This window comes from Myotis daubentonii, chromosome 5 (genome assembly GCF_963259705.1).
Source record: "Myotis daubentonii chromosome 5, mMyoDau2.1, whole genome shotgun sequence".
NCBI lineage: Eukaryota > Metazoa > Chordata > Mammalia > Chiroptera > Vespertilionidae > Myotis > Myotis daubentonii.
In genome coordinates, this window is record NC_081844.1 from 46,986,384 (window position 1) to 47,005,979 (window position 19,596).

At 38.3% G+C, this 19,596-nt stretch overlaps 1 protein-coding gene across 6 annotated transcripts in view; it reads left to right on the plus strand.

Moving 5' to 3' along the window:
- TMEM144 (transmembrane protein 144) overlaps positions 1-19,596 on the plus strand; it is a 71,573-nt gene that overhangs the window by 42,379 nt on the left and 9,598 nt on the right. For 4 of the 6 annotated variants that reach the window (XM_059697715.1, XM_059697717.1, XM_059697716.1 and 1 more), the window contains 7 exons: positions 1,805-1,904; positions 3,906-3,986; positions 7,992-8,073; positions 9,955-10,031; positions 12,146-12,264; positions 15,419-15,538; positions 17,504-17,601. In XM_059697715.1, the coding sequence (XP_059553698.1) occupies positions 1,805-1,904; positions 3,906-3,986; positions 7,992-8,073; positions 9,955-10,031; positions 12,146-12,264; positions 15,419-15,538; positions 17,504-17,601 (677 nt within the window). The remainder of the gene's footprint in view (positions 1-1,804; positions 1,905-3,905; positions 3,987-7,991; positions 8,074-9,954; positions 10,032-12,145; positions 12,265-15,418; positions 15,539-17,503; positions 17,602-19,596) is intronic. The other 2 variants (XM_059697719.1, XM_059697720.1) reach the window with 2 other exon arrangements.

The following is a 19,596-nucleotide window of genomic DNA, read 5'->3' on the forward strand; positions in this document are numbered from 1 at the left end:
CTACTAATATCATTTTTAGGGCTTGTATTTTTAAAACATATATTTTTATTAATTTCAGAGAGGCAGGGAGAGAGAGAGAGAGATAGAAACATCAATGATGAGAATCACTGATCCGCTGCCTCCTGCATGCCCCCTACTGGGTATCCAGCCTGCAAGGGCAACTGGGGCATGTGCCCTTGACCGGAATCGAACCTAGAATCCTTCAGTCCACAGGTGGACACTTTATCCACTGAGCCAAACTGGTGAGGGCAGGACTTGTCTTTTAAAGTAGCCAAGCACAGATACATAATTTCAAAAGCACTGGCAGGAAAAAAAAACAAAAGCTTCGCTCTGTTGCCTTATCAATACCTGAAATTATATAACTAGAATTTATGCCTTTGTTTGGCCGATCAAGAATGTATAAGTACACCTCTGGGGAGCTTTCTTCTTTTTAGCTAAGAGAATTTCAAGTATCAAGCATCTTTAGAGGTAATTTTATTAAAATCAAATAAATTTTAAAATGTTAAAAATTTATTGGGTACTCACTTAATTTGAATATCTGCAGAATAAGTGATTTAATGAGGTTTATGAGTTGGAGGACAAAAACGTTAACTTTTAAATTTCTATTAGAATTTAAATTATTATCCCTCACTTATACCTTAATGTGATTGTGTTTATCATATCTAATTGGGATAGGAGAACACAGAATGCATCCATTTATTCTGCAGAACTTGATAATCACCCCATAGTATTTATATTCACCCAGTAGGTTCCACTGGGAGTCAATAGGAGAATGGTCTAATTTTAGGTATTTGCAGATGTGGATGCAATAGGTCCTAGTAACTGATTTGATATGGACAAAACTGAAGAGACTATGGTGATGTCGGGATTTTATCACAGGTGATTAGGAAGGTGGTGGTATCAATGACAAGGATGAGGATAATAAGGGGAAAAACATGTTTGAAATGGAAAATTATGAGTTCAGCTTGGGACTGCCTGAGTTTGAAGTCCCTGATGTTTCCTCAGTGGGGAACATCTGGTTGGAGATCTCTTATTGTCAGTTTGAAGCATAAAACTATAGAGAAGGTCCAGGCTAGACCTATATAGCTGGGAGTAGGTCTCTCTAGTTGATAGCTGAAATCATGATATTAGCCAAGTACCCAAAGTAGAATATAGCAATAGGGGGAAATGTATTTTAGGGGAAGTGTTTATCAGGTACCTAAATCTTGAGAGAATGCACTAAAGAGAAGAACAGAAGGGAATCAGGAAATGAGAGCATCTTAGAAGTCAAGAGAGGAAAGCTTTCAAGAAAATATTGCTAGAGCTGATGGGCTAAGAACTATTTAAAATGATCATGGATTTGGCCCTAAGTGATCCTCAAGAGGACAAAGCAATGAATGAAACAAGATAGTGAGGATGGAAGAGCAAAGTGTAGGGTCATAGAGGGCCAACAACTTCTATCAGTGGTTGGCTCTGGTTCGAGTCTAAGAGGATGGTCACCACTGATTTAATTGTTGATAGTTATTGCAAAACTTCAGAACAGAGACCTAAGTTAAGGTTGAAGAGTATTAGTGTAGTTAGACAAGGACCTATTCAATATTTTTTGTGTGATTTTGCTCTAAGCCTCATTCTTTTAGCAATCATAATCATGGGTTTATATGCAAAAAATGTGGTTATTTTATTTTTAAAAATGAGGAATTGTGCTTCACTAAATTTGTCCAAATCCCATAAATTTCCACTGAAGTTAAAATAAAAATTAATTCCATTTATAAATGTACTTTCTGTATTGAAAAAAATACCTTTCTTCTGTGTGTTACATCTACAGGGAACATTGCTGTTGTCCCAGTGATGAAAACCATTGGTTTAGGTCTTGGGCTCTTAATCTGGGGATCATTTAATGCCTTAACTGGTTGGACAAGCTCAAGGTAACACAAAGCTAACTATTTCAACTAAGATTCTCTGAGTTCATACTCTATGGAAGGCTAGTGTTAGTGATTGGTCTAGCACCAGTGGTTGGCAAACTCATTAGTCAACAGAGCCAAGTATCAACAGTACAACAATTGAAATTTCTTTTGAGAGCCAAATTTTTTAAACTTAAACTGTATAGGTAGGTACATTGTTATTAACTTAATTAGGGTACTCCTAAGGCTTAGGAAGAGCCACACCGAAGGGGCCAAAGAGCCGCATGTGGCTCGCAAGCCGCAGTTTGCTGACCACGGGTCTAGCTGAAAGGAATAACATATGATTCTTATCATTTTAGAGATTATAGCCAAGATATATGCATAAAATATGCTGCCTTTAATTATTATTTACCCAGAGTTCTAACGAAGTGATCTAGATATTTGATCAGGATATAGTAAAAATTATCTCTAGGGGGGAGAAAACACTAGGGAGAGAGAAAGGGAACTGATGTTTATCTTCCGCTTTCTATTGTGTGACAATTTGTTAGACATGTTGTATGTATGCATTATTCTTGGCTCATTTTCACAAATACATGAGGTAAGCACTATCTTATAAGAGAACTGATACACAAAGAAGTTGAGTAACTTGCTGAAGGTCACGGAGCTAATAAGCCAGATTCAGCCCAGGTCGTCTAGTTCTAAAGCATATATTCTTCCCTCTAGAGTCTGGGCCAGGGACAGCAGACTAGGGCCCAGCTTCCCAGACATTTTTGTAAAGAAAGTGTCATTGAAACACAGCCAAACCGATCCATTTAAGTATTGTCTGTGGCTGCTGTTAGACTACAGTGACAGAGTTGAGTAGTTGCAAGGTACCATCTGGCCCACAAAGCCTAAAATATTAACTCTCTGCTTCTTTAAAGAAGAGTTTGCCAAGCCCAGTTCTAGAGCTGGGCTGTTCAATATAGTTGCCACAGGCCACATGTGACCATTTATATTTAAAGTTACAACAGTATGGTGGTTACCAATGGGAGGAGGTTGGGAAGTAGTCAAGGTTACAGAGGGTCAAATATTTGGTGATGGAAGAAGATTTGACTTTGGGTGGTAAACACAATGCAATACACATAGATGATGTATCTTAGAACTGCACATAATTTGATTTAAAAAAATAATAAAAACCTAAAACTATAAAGTTAAATTAATTAAAATTGGGGAAAATTAAATATTCCATTCCTTAGTGGTACTAACCACATTGCAAATGCTCAATAGCCCTATCTGCCTAGAAGCTCCCCACTTGTACAGTGCAGCTGTAGAACAGGCCCCTGATCACAGAAAGTGCTAGTGGGCTGCACTGCACTGCTCTTGGTCAGCATTGAGATTCACATTCAAGTAGAGTTTGGGAAAATGAATAAAACGGAGGCTATTACTCTGACCTTACTTTTTGATCTGGTCTTCCCACTTAAGCACTACAACACCTTCAACAATAACAAAACCACTCACCTCCTATACATTCTTTTCTGTCCTTTCCCCATTTCCTACCCTGCTTTTCACATGTACTATTTTCATTTTCTTCTTGCCTCCTTTTCTCTCCCCGCTAGATGTTTCACAGTGATTGTTGGTAATGACCACTACAATGTCAAAGCATGAAAATAAAAAGAACTTGCAGTTATTTACGAGTCTGTTTCAAATGTTATGCAAAATTGTCACCAACCAATTAGCATTCAATTACCCGCTCAATTCATTTTTTGTCTTTCTTCTTCCTTAAGTCTTAGTAAGAAAGGGACATTCACAAATACATTTTATATATATTAACTCATTTAATCTTCCTAAGAAACCTATAAGGTGGATATAATTGCCCTCATTTAAAGAGGGGAAATTGAGGCACAGTGAAGATAAGTTATCCAAGTCCCATTAAGTGAGGAACCTATGATTGGAGTCCAGGAATCTGTCCCTGAGTCCATGCCCTTAATCACTATGATGAACACTTTTTAACAGCATTGAGGTTGATGTGACTTTTTCAATTTCCAGGTTTGGCTGGTTTGGAATGGACGCAGAAGAAGTCGCAAAACCACTGCTAAATTACTTGGGCGCTGGACTATCAGTGGTCAGGTACATAAGCATTTTCTAATGATTTATCTCTTCTTGTAAACATTTAGAGTACTTGTTAAAGATCCTGGCTTGTTACATTTTTTAAACCCTCATTTTTTCATACATTGACATGCTTTCCCTCAGATTCTTCATTTACACAGACCGACTTGGCTTGAGAGGACAAAAAAATGCCAGCTCTGAGGCCAGGGGGCAAGACCTAGCTCTCAAAAGCCTTGAGACCCTGGGGAAGTCACTTAGCTTCTTTCAAGCTCACTCTCATTATCTGTAATATTTAAAAAATCATAATACTTTGGTTCAAAATTCGAATTAAGTAGCACATTCAAGTAATTTGCAAACTAACTAATGCCATGTAAGTAAATGTTATGCTGGCTTCCTGAGGCCCCCAGAATAACCACTGATTCTCTTATTATTACTCACTTAACTCTGTGCCACCCAGTTTCCACTTTCCTGTCACTTCACTCAACTCTTCTTAACCCAGTTAGATAACCAACTCTGTCACCTATGCAAACATACACCCATCTAAAACACTTTTAGATGTATCTGTGCCTAGTTGTACATTCTATAAGAATGAGGATGAAAATGACTTGGAATCTCTATATGGCCGTGTTCAGTCAATAGAACTCTAACAGAAATTAGGTCACCTTACATGCAGTCCCCTTTCCTCTCTAGATGCCATTTATATTCCCGGTCAGTGCTTCACATAATGGATAGCCCCGCCTGGGAAGATTTTAGTGTTTTTTTTATTCTTCAGGGAAAGGATGCTATATTTCCTTTCCTCCTGCAATGATAGCTTTTCCCCAGCCACGCTCCAGAAACAATCTCTTTGTCATTGAAATGTTGCCTTAGAGAGTGGTTCCAGGCCAATTGGAGAAGAAATAACATAGATTCTTCTAAAATAGCGGATTCCTGACATTTTTGGTTGGAGGCAATTTTATGAATTCTGCATAATTCATACAGCTTTGAGTAGCTCTCTCAAAAACAGTTTCTTTGCACCCGAAAATTGTAATGTTAGCATGCTTTCGTTTTAATGGTAAATAAGGCCATTTATCCAGTCCATCAGGCATTCTTTTTCTCCATAGTTCTTCTTTCTGCAGAAAGTGCACATTCTCTAAAATTACAAATTATTCATGTTCTACCACCTCTACCTGTGTGACATTGGAAAAATCACTTAGTTTCTCCAAAGCTTTGGTTTCTTCCTCTGGGGATAAATTTGTGATAATAATTGCACCAGCCTTGTAATATATTTTGAGAATTAAATGAAATAAAATATATTAAGTGGTTTGTATGGTACTAGACACTTTGCTCTATGTATTGGGTAATTTTTATCGTAATAGTCATTTTTATTAACAACTTTCATGTTTATTTGCTGTTTCCCCTTTGGATATGTGTAGTCCAACTCTATGGTAAGCTAATCAGTGCACCGGGGACTCATGTAGCTTGGTTTGAAGCTTGTCTGAGGCGGGAAAATGCGATGAGCTTTTTCTGTGGTGCTTCCTTCTGTGCTTCTTTACTGACAGGAATTTCTGGGACCTTTCATTTCATTATTTAACTTAGTTAAATCAGTCTGAAGGTCATTCATTGAATAAGCTTGGAGTTTCATGGTCAGTATAAAAAAACTTGGAATAAGGTTACATTGGTTTAGGATGTTGCTTTTCTTTTTTTAAATTGAAATTATTGCTTCTCTTCTCCACACAATCCAGTTTTTAAAGGATTGGGTAGGTCATTTCTAGCCTTACATTTGTCCTATATCATATCTAAGGTGAAAGTATCTGCCACAACCTTTGCGGCAGGGTTCAGGATCTGAAGGAGGGGCCAACACACTAATAAAAATGCTATATAAGAAATATGAATTTAGAAGGCATGGGGGGCCAGGTGGAGACCTCTTTCTTGAAGAGGTACCCCAAGACTGGGTCCCCTCTGCTTTTCATTCAGTTTTAGATACACATCTTGCCCTCTAGCAATGCATATAGGCATATCAAAGGTAAAGTTTGGTAAACAGTAAAAGGATTATCAGGTTAAGGAATTGCCTTGAGCCACCACTATCTCAACAATCAATGCTTAGCATCAGTCCTGCTAATGCCCAAGGTCCATCAGCCTTCCGTGTTCCTTGGTGCACTGACAGTATTGACAAGCAGTGACTTCCTGCAAGTATCAGTCAGTCTTTACAACCAGTAGTGATGTTTAAGATATTTTAAACAGCAGAGGATTTAACACAGGGGATTGTTTACAAAGTATTATAAGGCCCAATGGAGCTGGAGGAAGAAGGTGGTACCATCATACACCCAGAGCACACATCTGGCCAGTACTGCTGAACAGCTGCCTCTGCCCTGAGCAACCTACTGCTGCTGCTGAAATTTCTGGAGCCATCACCAAAACCAAATGGTGTCTCCCACCTTTTAATCTTGTGCATGTGCCTTCCATTGGCAAAACCTAGCTGTCAATACGGTTTGAGAAAATGTAGATTTAAGTCTTATAAGCCTCATATTTAGGAGAGAATCTATAAGGGTGGGAGTAGACCTGACACCAAAAAGCAGCGTCCAGCACATTCTCTTCAACATGTCTTAATGAAGATCCAGGAGTTAGAGTTCATACAAAAGCAGATTTTCTTTTCAATTAAAATTAATGCTCTGGATTTCCCTGGGGTCTATTCTGTATTCTTTTCTCTTCTCACTTAATTGGTCTTTTCATGAGAGTGTGTTGTGAGGAAACCCAAATCTTTGTTTTTAGCCATTACCTTTTCAGGGCCACAGTCCTTACATCTATCTATAGACCAGGATAGACATCTCTACATAGCTACCTCCCAGGCTTCTCCTACTCAATTTGAAGTACAATAAATTGTGCATGAGGACTCTGCTAATTCAGCACTCTACAAACACTAGACGTTTAGTTCCTTTCTCTTTGCCTTCAGGATTTTCCAATCAGAATTACTTTTCTCATTTTACCCTTCCCTGCAACCTGGTTCCTCTTCCTGAATTCCCTCTTTTCATAAAAGGTATTAGCCATAATGTTTCAAAATCAAAACCTGTCACCTTAATTTTTTTTATTTTATGCACCACCCTTTATCTAATGTTATAAACGTCTGAATATTTCACAGGTTTTCCATTACTTTGGGTCCTTACTACCTACCCATCTATATACCACACATTTCATTTCCCTAATTCCATTCTTTCCTTTTGCCAGTTTGAGTTGCTTGTATGTGCTATCAAATCTGGTCATCACTCTTCTATTTAAGAACCTCTTCAGTCTCCCCATTGGAGACAGAATAAATTTGACTCCTTAATCTGGCATATCCTCCACAGTGTTAGCTTCAACCCTTCTTCCTGGTGCATCTTTCTCCCTGCATAGTTGTCCATCAGTATCATGGGGCATTGGTTTCAGGACCCCCTGCAGATATCAAAATCACAAATACTCAAGTCCCTTATATAACACAACCCTCCCATATACTCTAAATAGTTTCTAGATTACATGTAATACCTAATACAATGTAAATGCTAGGTAAACTGTTCTTATACTTTATTGTTTAGATCAGGAGTGGGCACACCTGTAGCTTTGGTAGATGGCCTCACTCTCCTCCATGGGAGTTGCACAGTTCTGCACTCCCAATCAGGGTTACCTGTTTCCAACTGAGGTGCTATTAACATTTGGGTAGGGGGTGTCAATATAATAGTAAAAAAATATTATTTCAAGGTATTTTTTTATCTGTATTATTTTACCATGTAATTCCAGGGTTAAGCAGGAATGAAAACAAAGATGGAGCCATGAACTGAAACAAGAAAATCAAGAGAAAGATCTGATTTAGGGGGAAAGCCTATGAGTTTAGCTTTTAACCTGTTGCCGTTAAGGACCATGAGAGATGCCAAAGAGAATGGAAGTCCTGGAGAAATGGCAGGACCGCTGCAGGGGCAGTTTGGAAGTGATCATCATGCCATTAGGATTTTATTTAAGCTGTGTTTTACTTGAACCAGGGTTCAAGATAAATATCACTAAAATTTATTTTCTTTACAGTACTTTCATATGTTTCTTCATCAAAAGTGAAATACCAAAGAACACGTGTTCTATGGATACCACACCATTAATGACAGAGCATGTAAGTCTAGCCTGAGAGACGACTTTATTTGAAACATAAAATTAAGATAAAAGGAACATGCATTGATTTGAAACAAAGATAAGAAGGTGGTGTTTTTCCTGTTTTGTTTTGTTTTTCCAGTCATGGCTATCTAAGATATCTTATTTATTACAACGAAGTCTATGTAGCAATATTTCCCCAGGAAAGCTTCTCAGCAAACACATGAGCCTATTTGTTTTTGTTAACAGTAGATTGCTACTAGAAGATGTATATATACTGTACAAGCCCACATTTTGGGATGATTTAAGGATTTCAACAATAGGAGAACCCTGAGTATTGTAGAGAAATATGAAAGTTACTTTAGAAAGAACAAGGAAGGAGGTTTTAAAGTAGGCTCAGGGAGGCCAGGGGGCATAGGTCAGAGGAAGCCAATGAAAGTGTAGGTCGAGGCATTCACAAGTAGGGATTGGACTTTATTTTCATCCTATTTCTCTTTTCTGCCATATCTTATTCCACTCAAAGGCAAAGATAGGAAATATGCAAGGAGTGACTGTTTGACTTTGATGAACCTAAAATAAACTGGAATAGCAAATCTAGATTAAATAGGAGTAACCTTTAGAAGAGATCTGACACAGCAGAAGTGCCAGGACTACTTATGCAAAAGTGATTCCGGGTAACCCCTCATTGCTGTGAGCCCCGCCTCTAGCCCTTCCTATTCCAAGATTCTCTTCTTCAGGCAGTGCCTGGTGCACAATAAGTGCCCCCTGGCTGCCTCTGAGTCTGCCGTTTCACACCTGCACTGAGGTAGTGCCTCCCTGGGAGGTGCTGTCTCTACTCCTTACTTCAAAATCAGTCCTATCTTCTCTCTTTCTTCTTCTCTTATCAAAACTCCTATCAGCTAAGGTGACAGAATCCTCAGTTAAACTGACACTAAAGTTAAATAAAATTAGCTTAAGTATAAGAGAAAAGAGATGTACTAATCCAGAAGCATCTCTAATCAGGGAAATGTTTTCAGGAGAATGGAGGAGCTGGGGGGTGAGAGAAGATGTCTGGTATTCCTTGCCCACTTTAGGGATTCAGATATGTCTCCTAACCAACCACCCTTCCAGCAAAGGAGCAAAAACATAAATGCAACTTGGTAATAGATACATAGTAGGCAAGATTTTTCTAGGCAAAATGGAAGGATACAAGTAAACCAAGGTTCAAGGTTCAAGCATAAACAGCATAATCGGCTAGTGTGCAAGCACACACCTGAGCTCCTCAGTTATGGCCAAAGGAAAATGTGACCTAGCACTTGGAAAAGAATGCAAATCTAGTTTCTCATCTCTTACAAAAGCAGGAGTATGACATCAAGAAACTTCAGCTAAGAGGCAGGGATGATTACAATAGTAGAAATTCTATGAATTTGCTCATCATTTTTTTCTGACTTAGAATATTAGCCTAATTTTGGAACATGGCTAGAAATGTCTTATTAACTAATTTCAGTATTAAAATTTTTTGAATAAAATGCCTATTGATCTAAGGCAGTCCATAGTAGAAGGATCTTTGAGTTTTCCTTGGTTTTAATTTAACAGATTACCAAAATATGCAAATGCAACAAGCAATAATCACTTTTGTTAATTTTGATAGGTGCCTCAAAATTGACCTATGTTAAAACTGTAAAAAAAAAAAAATTTACACAGTCAACTTACCAATTACCCACCCACCAGTTCCAAATGAAAAGAGGATCAGAGTCAGAAACATTGAGTCTAGGAATATCCACAGAATCAGAACACATAGTATAAAATGTTCGTATTTTAACGTATGTTTGAGTAGAGAAAAACACTGAAAATCTTTTTGTCACCAATGTGATTATCAAGTGACTGCTGTTCTTGTTTTGGTTTGTGCCTACGCTTTCAATAGGTGACCAACAAAACTCAAGACCCCTGTCCTGGCTCCTCCTGGGTGGATAAACTTTCTCCAGTGCAGTCCCGAATGGTGTAAGAAGAGGGTCTCGTATCCTGTTTTCTATTTGATTAAAGCAAAGATGACCAGAGTGAAGTGGTAGTGGTCTGAGTTCAAGAAGAAAATGGTAACACGAGCTCTGACTTTTTTAGCTCTTGTTTCCTGCTGAATTTTTAGATGCAGAGGGCCTTTGTCTCAGTGCTTCAAGGAATTCCTAAGCCGCTGCAGTATCCTTAGCCAAAAAGTAGCTGATACAAAGCAATCTCGTTTTGCAGGACCTTTGTACCGAAAGTAAAAGAGGCCGTACAGGCCACAGCATGCAAACAGCAATCCCAGTTGAATTAGGCAACTCACGTCCCCAGTACTGCCTTGCTCAGGACGTGCACCTTCCACGGGAAATCTCTCTACTGTTGTTAGGTTTGTAATCCCAAGATATTCCTTGTCAGATATAGGAGAGTATTTGTTTCTGTATAGGTCCTGCCTTCCTTCCCCAAATTACTTCATAAGAACTGAAAGACTTAGGCTCAACATCAGCCCCTATATTTTAGAATTTTAGGGGCTGACAAAGAATTATGGCCGAAACCGGTTTGGCTCAGTGGATAGAGCGTCGGCCTGTGGACTGAGGGGTCCCAGGTTCGATTCCGGTCAAGGGCATGTACCTGGGCTACGGGCACATCCCTAGTGGGAGATGTGCAGGAGGCGGCTGATTGATGTTTCTCTCCCATCGATGTTTCTAACGCTCTATCTCTCTCCCTTCCTCTCTGTAAAAAATCAATAAAAAATAAAATAAAATAAATTAAAAAAAAGAATTATGAAACTCTGTAATAGTATACTTGCTTGCATTTTACAGCCGATGGCTGTTTTGGACTGTATGTGGTGACATCTTCTTTTGCCTCAAGAATATAAAGCATTTCTTCTGTGAGCATATACAATATCCTCTCAATGAGAAAGAGGTAGTGTCTGGCGCATAGAAAATGCTCAGTAAACATTTGAATAAATAGAACAAATGAAAGCCATACACAAGCTTTGGAAGAATTGAATACGTTGCTCTTTTTTTTTTTTTTTTCAGAATAACACAGATCTCTCAAACAAAATATTTTTTTTCACAAAGCATCTCCTTGACTAAGGAAATGTTTGTTCAGAAAGATATGTTTAGTTGCCTCACAATTAGCCAGACCTGGTCTATTAGCCTGGTCTGTATTGGGGACATGCCTCCAGGACTGTGAGGCCCAGGCTTCACCATGACATAGGATTTCTAATGTGAATAGAGCTCATTGCTGAGTTGGCCCTCTGAGCTTAAACAATTTTATATTCCTTAAAGCTCTATTAAAATAGACTTCAAGAATTTCTTTTTAAGTTTGGAAAGGATGGTTTTTGCCTAAAACTCTTTCCTGTTTCATGCCATTGTCCTTTTGGATTAAGTTAAAGGGATTCTTCAAAAGTACTAGTCATCTACCCCCAAAATCATTGGAAACACTTGCTTCATGTAGAAAGCAAGTCTGAGGAGTCAACATAACTCCAGGACTTAAAAGAAACATTTCCTTCTTACAAAAAGCAATAGTTTTACATTGACTATCTAGATTGTTCTATTAAATTAGCACTTCCTCTTGACCATGCCACCGTCAATAAGACACAGGCAAATTGGTGGATCTCCATAGTTGTTTTGAACAAACCTGGGTTTAGTACTTAGTATTCCCTAGCCCCTGTGCTGGATATTATACAGTGGGTTTTTTTTGTGTGTGTGTGTGTGTTTTTTAAAGCAGAGGGCATAGTGTCAGTCCACAAATACTTCATAACTTAATTTGAGAGCCAAGTTTATTTATGGAGACTGTATAATATGATAGCAATCTTCTCAACTATGTAATGACAATTTATAATGATAATCCAAATATAATTTCTGTAAATCATGCATTTCCAGAATTAGACAGTAGAAGACCTAAGCTGCACTCTTAGTCCTGATGGCATTCGGACCCTGCAGGGTACTTCCTTGACTTTTGCCCAGTCATAGAGCTTGAGATAGATGGGCGATTTCTGCATAATTGCTTGTGATTTGCATTTTGAAACATGCTTTAATTATGATTCCATTTGTGTGTTTGACAGAAATATTGCTTTCGACCAAGATTAATAGCAATTGTGTGTTTTTTTTAAGGGGCTGCAGTCTTGCAGTGATATCTGGAATACTCTATGGATCCACATTTGTGCCAATCATTTATATCAAGGACCACAGCAAAAGAAATGATAGTATATATGCAGGGGCAAGCCACTATGGTAAGAGTAAAAAGTTATTTTACTTTATCAATAAACTTAATACCTGATTTTCTACTTAAGAAAGGTAAAGGGATTAAGCAAAACAACAACAAAAAACCACAAAACTCATAAACACAGACAACAGTGTGGTGCTTACCAGAGGGAAAGGGGGTGGGGGGAGGCGGTGTGGAGAGGTAGAACAGGGTAAAGATGGATAAATGGTGATGGAAGGAGGCTTGACTTGAGGTGGTGAACACACAATACAGTATTGATATGATGTATTATTCAACTGTACACCTGAAACCTATATAATTTTATTAAGCAATGTCACCTCAATAAATTTAATTTAAAAAAGAATGTGATCATAGTAAATACTGGTACATACATTTGATCTTACTTTTTCATTGCAAGTGGTGAATTAGGCACTAAAGATTAAAAGTAATAAAAGACTGTTTGAGTATTTTCATGTGATCTTTAAAATAAAAATATAATCAACTTTACTCTAGTCAGCATTCAGTTCCTTGGATCTTAGGTTAACACATGGTTTCCAGCTTTACACTAAGCTTTGGAGATTATTTTCTGTTAGGTGATCTGTGAGAAAATATGTGTTCTCTTTAAAAACACACACACACACACACACACAAAAAAAAACAACCCTAAAATCCAGTACAAAGTACTTTAAAATCAAGTAATGATCTAAGTATAAGCTTCCTAAAGGTCATGGTAGAGCCTATTGAATCGGAGGATATTACTTTCTAAGCACAGAGTGGTACATTGAAAGGCCCAACGTAATGCTCCCTAATAATCTGCTTGTAGTGATAGAATTAATTTCTTAGGCATAAATTTAACACTGCGTGCAATAGCCTTGTGGAGGCTCAAAAGGAGATGAAAAGGTGTTGGAACATGGCTTACACCCACGAAGTGATAAAAGAATGAGATCGTGGGTAATAAAATTCTAAATGAGATGGTACAGAAAATTAATATGGTTGATGTTCAAATAAGGGAGAAGTTTGGAGGGCCAAGGTCATGGGGAAAAGACTGATGGAAAGGCTAGGATTTTAACTTTAGATGAGCAGATAGACTTTGAATAGGTACCATAGTTGCTTTGTCCCTTTTTATACTCAGCCCCATGAACAGTATTCAAACCTTTAACTTCTCCCTTTTCTTTTAGATTTTATACAAAAACTTCTCATATTTTTACTCTTTTCATTTTTGAAGGATAAAAACTATTAAAGATAGAATAACACAGGGGATAAATTAAGAGAGAAAGAAAAACAAGAGTGAAAAAATCAAACGGGACCAGAAATTAGTCTAAAAACTGTACTACACTTGTACACTTGAGAGAAATGAACCACAAGTCTGGCTCTAAGTCTTATAGCCACAGTGGAAATCAGATCAGTCCCACGATTTAGCGAACACTAGATAAAAACAACTAATTGTCCAGGAGTACAGTTGTCCTTGGTACTGGGACATAATAAACAATGTCCTTGGCAATTTATTTTTACAAATAGTGCAGTCAGTTCTTGGGGATCTTTCTTATGAAAACTCATATACTAGTATAGCCTGAAAGCAACACAGCTTATTACAAAATAATTCTAGGGGGTGGGCATAATTTTTATTTCACTTACTTAACAAACACATAAGTAATGCATGCTCTGCTAGGCACTGTTCTAAGCTCATTACAATAATAACTCATTTGTAGCAATGTTATTGGTTGAATTCCACTATAACAACATTACTCGTTGAACACTGTTAATTATTCTTTTTTTTAAAATATATTTTTATTGATTTTAGAGAGGAAGGGAGAGGGAGAGAGACAGAAACATCAATGATGAAAGAGAATCATTGATTGGCTGCCTCCTGCACAACCCACACTGGGGATCGAGCCCACAACCCCAGGCATGTGCCCTGACCGGAATCAAACCTGGGTCCCTTCAGTCCCCAGGCCGATGTTCTATCCACTGAGCAAAACCAGCTAGGGCCTGTTAATTATTCTTGTTTTATAATTGAAAAATTAAGACAGAAAGAGATTGGGTAATTTACTCAAGTCTCAAAGTTAGCAAGTAGTGGATGGAGGATTACCACCCAGCCGGCCTGTGCTTTTCATTGTTATGATATGCTGCCATTTGCGGTAGTGCATAGATGGGTGGGTGTGGTGTTCTTATGTGATCCAGAAGTAGCACTTAATATTTTTGAAGAATAGATAAACTCTTTGATCTTCAAACTTTCCTCCCTAAATATGACCATTTATCTTAAGTCAGAATTTTAGTTGAGAGAACCATTGAGTCCAATGTGGCCTTCCCAGCCAGGACCTGTAAGACACTCATCTTTATGGTCAAAGTACCATCCTCTTTTTTTTTTTTTTAAATATTTTATTGATATTTTACAGAGAGGAAGGGAGAGAGATAGAGAGTTAGAAACATCGATGAGAGAGAAACATCGATCAGCTGCCTCCTGCACATCTCCTACTGGGGATGTGCCCACAACCCAGGTACATGCCCTTGACCAGAATCGAACCCGGGACCCTTCAGTCCACAGGCCGACACTCTATCCACTGAGCCAAACTGGTTTCGGCAAAGTACCATCCTCTTAAACAATCAGTGGAGTTGTGGTTTCTCAGACCACCATGTGTTAAATCCCTCGTGTAATCAGGTTTATCATAATCAAACGAATAAAACTCTCTTTGGGGTAACTTCCTAATATTCTTCTATATAGATGTCATCTGCAACAGTGATACTGGTCTCCAGATTGATCACTAGACCGTATGAAACTAGCAGTCCCCCCAAATTTTTACACACCCCTCTCCCACTACAGCCTACTGGAAATTTGCTACAATTGCTGCAACCATTAGAGAAATTAGATCTGAATACTATTCTTAAAAAGGAGATATTAACATTGTATTCACATGGTGCTTCTTATTTAGCTTTCCAAAGATGATCATAAAAGCGAGCCTTTTAGATTTGATTATAGTAATTAATTTACACTTACTATTTTCTGATTTTAAATATGTTAATTATAACTCTATATAAAGGGCATGCAGAAAACTAGGGTGATAAAATATAATTAATGGTGCCTTTATGTTTAAAGTTCATTTTGGTGAGTTTGTTTTGTTTTAGAACTCTACGATTGATGTGACTGAAATGATACACTTGAGAGCTTTATAATCTATTTTCAGATTTAGACTATGTTTTTGCACACGCCAGTGGCATCTTTCTTACGAGTACCATCTACTTTCTGGCTTACTGTATAGCCATGAAAAATAATCCTAAACTATATCCTGAAGCAGTCTTGCCAGGTAAGAATATTTATTACAGAAAATCTTCTCACTCTGTAAAAATGTCATTCTTTACTCATCTATATATATAAAAGCCTAAGTGACCAGCCGCGACCGGCCGGTAGCTATGATATGCACTGACCACCAGGGGGCAGATGCTCAACACAGGAGCAGAAACCACAGGCATGGAAACAGAACAGACTGATAAATCTCAGAAGAAAGAGGGGAGGAGGAGGGCGGGAAGAGGTTAAGCAAAGATCTTATATGCATACTAGAGGCCTAATGCATGGATTCGTGCATCAGTGGGGTCCCTTGGCCTGGCCTGTGCCCTCTCACAATCTGAGACCCCTTGGGGGATATCAGAGAGCCAGTTTCAGCCTGATCCCTGCAGGCCAGGCCGAGGGTCCCCACCAGTGCATGAATCCGTGCACCAGGCCTCTAGTTTAACATATATAATCATCTTATGGAAATCAAGACATTCTGTGTGTGTATGTGTGTGTTTTCATTCGCTTATTGCTTTAGCCCAGTTCACCACCAAATATGAAGGATTTATAAGCCATGAAACTAAATGTAAAATGCTAGTCATTATTATAGAACTTAAAATTTGAACAATGAATCTAAGATCATTTCCTATGTCAAAACATCTTGACCATCAGACTTTATTATTTCTTCTTTACTATCTAAGGATTCCCATTAAAAGTCAGAGTCCTATGACTTTGATTTTTAAAAGTATCAATGAATAGGAAACTGCAGTTACTTGGGAAAGCAAACATTTTTTCCCAAAAAGTAAGGAAAAGTTGTTTGAGAGCTCAAAAAGAGTGTTAAATGCACATGCTTTTGCACTTAATCCATTAGGCATTGATGATAAAAAATATACATATAATTTCTCACATGATTTTTCTACAGTCAATTTGGATTAAAGGTCCACAAGTAAAATTTTTATAGAACAAAATAAAAGCATATGTCAGAGACTCATTTTTTTTTTTTGAGTGCCTGATTGATTTAAGCCAAAGTGTGCCACTATACCACTAGACCATTATAGAAAACTAGAGGCCTTGTGCACGAAATTTGTCTACTTGAGGGGGGTGTGTCCCTCAGCCCAGCCTGCACCCTCTCATAGTTTAGGAGCCCTCAGGGGATATCTGGCCTAAGCTAGCAGTCGTACGTCCTTAGCACCGTCACAGAGGCAGGAGAGGCTCCCGCCACCACCGCTGCACTCAACCAGTGTGAGCCTGGCTTCTGGCTAAGCAGCGCTCCCCCTGTGGAAGCGCACTGACCACCAGGGGTCGGCTCCTGCATGAGCATTGGCCCCCTGGTGGTCAGTGCACATCATAGCAACTGGCCAACCAGTTGACTGGCTGCCCCCTGGTGGTCAGTGCACATCATAGCAACTGGCCAACCAGTTGACTGGCTGCCCCCTGGTGGTCAGTGCACATCATAGAGAACAGTTGAGCTGCCTTAACATATCATTAGCATATTACACTTTGATTGGTTGAACAGACAACTGGACGACCGGACACTTAGCATATTAGGCTTTTATTATATAGGATGATAGAAGGCTTAGTTAAATTATCATGAAATTTTTAGCTGGTATTTTCATATAAATTCTAGGTTTTTTTCCTTAGCTACAGCAACATTCAGAATTTCACATATTGCTATGTTCATGGTTTAGAGTGAATGGTGATTGCAGAGCATGTTCAGATCCAGTGTCTTTCCCAAGCCCCTCTTCAATACCCAATCTTTACTCAGTTACTACTTTGGGTACTTTATTTCATGTCAATAAGTTGAGAGGATTGCTAATGGTACCCATAGCGATCAAGAGCAATCCCTTGGTTTCCAAAATGATCATAAAGCATACACAAGTTGGCCAACAGTGTGTATTGGACTGCATTGATATGTGTACTTTCATATTCCTGCTAACTCTAGAGCGTGAATTTTTCAGGAGGGGAATGTGTCTTGTAAATGTGTGATGTTTGCCTGTTTCAGGATTTCTGTCAGGAATACTTTGGGCAATAGCCACCTGCTGCTGGTTCATTGCTAATCACTCTCTCAGCGCTGTGGTCAGTTTTCCCATCATCACTGCTGTAAGTAGCTGAACTGTGTCTCCACATTTCTGTTTTTCAAATGTAAATCTAATTTTTTTGAAGCATTCTTAGTGAATCACTAAGACTGTTATGGAGTTTGATTTTTTTAGGAGGACAATTCGTATAATAGAGATTCATGTAGATTAGGGGTGGGGAACCTTTTTTCTGCCAAGGGCCATTTGGATATTTATAATTTCATTTAATGAGCCAAACAAAATTATCAATTTAAAAATTAGCCTACTATATTTGGACAAACATTTTTTAAAATATATTTTATTGGTTTTTTTTAAAGAGAGGAAGGGAGCAGGATAGAGAGCTAGAAACATAGAGAGAAACATCGATCAGCTGCCTCCTGCACACTCCCACTGCGGATGTGCCTGTAACCAAGGTACATGCCCTTGACCAGAATCGAACCTGGGACCTCTCGGTCTGCAGGCCGATGCTCTATCCGAGCAAAACCAGCCAGTGCTGGTCAAACATTTAATTTACCCACCCCTAATATCTTGGCAGGGCCAGACCAAATGATTTTCCGGGCCCCACCCCTGATGTAGATAAACTGATACCCTCTATGTCATGTCCTTGAGTGCTAAGGGAACATTGGGTCACTTCACTTTAGTAGGTGTGTTCAATTTTTATATCCTTGCAGTGTTTGTTGGGTCCTTTTACCTACTGTCATTCTGGATACATTATAACTTGCTACTTATAACAATATCCACCTCTATGTAACAGTTTATAAATGTAAAAATGCTTTGGTATTATCACACTTGAATCACATGACAACCTTGTGACACAGAAAGCATTTCCTACTCCTGTTCATAGGGAACTTCAGTATTTTTAAGGAAGGCTTGCAGAAAGTGCTAAAGCAAAGTACTGTGTCTGGACAATGCCATTCATCATGACATACATATTACAATTTGCTTCATCTGACTTTTTTTAGATGCCAATTATGTAGAATATAGCTAGGTAACAGAAAAACAAAAATACTTCCTTTGACATAGGCAGGACAAGTAGTAATAAGATTGTCCCCATTTTGCAGATGAGAAAATTGAGGCAATCGCTCAGAGCGTTGTTGAAGTGAGAAAACAAGTGGAAATCTCAAGCCTTCTCCATTCAGAGTTTACAGTACACGGTGCTACTTTTTGTCATCAGTATAGAATCCAATTTAGAGTGTGTTTCAGGTTCATTATGGTAATAGGACTGACATATATACACACGGCAGCCCCGCTTTTAAATCATTATCATAAAATTTGCCTGAAACATTTCATCAGCACACCTGTGCAAACCTAGAAAACTAATTTTTAAAAACATGTTGTCTAATCTAAAACACATTGCATTGAAGTTTGAAACATCCTTAAATTGTAATATAAATTCCGGATTTCAAACAGTGTATTTTTCACAATTCTATTATGTTCATAAAATAGTTAGCTTTAAAGTGCAACTAAATAAAAAAAACTAGTTGTTTTTTTTTTTTTAATTTAAAGAACCCACATTGTGACATTCATAATCTCTGCTGAGGGAAAATGTTATCGAAATCGGATATGTTATAAGGAATGTTTTTAGGTTTAAGTCCTCATAATTGGAATGGCAAAGAACCCAAAGTCTTTCCACGAAGGGGTGTGTTTCTCATCATATCGAGGATACTTAATGTGAGAAGTGACCCTGTGATATGGGAAATATAATGGGCAAGTACATTTGCATGGAAAATATACAATATGGTATTCTCCTTGACTGGAGATATAAATATTATATTCTTGAACAAATGTGGGTTCTCTAAAAAGGGTTTGAAGCAATTTCATATAAAAGACACAGATAGATCCTGGCCAGTTTTGCTACATGATTAGAGTATCAGCCCATAGACTAAAGGGTCTCAGGTTTGATTCCTGGTCAAGGACACGTACCTAGGTTGCAGGCTCACTTGATCCCTGGCCCTGGGTGGAGGTGTGTACGGGAGGTAACTAATCCATGTGTCTCTCTCTCTCACATTAATAACTCTCT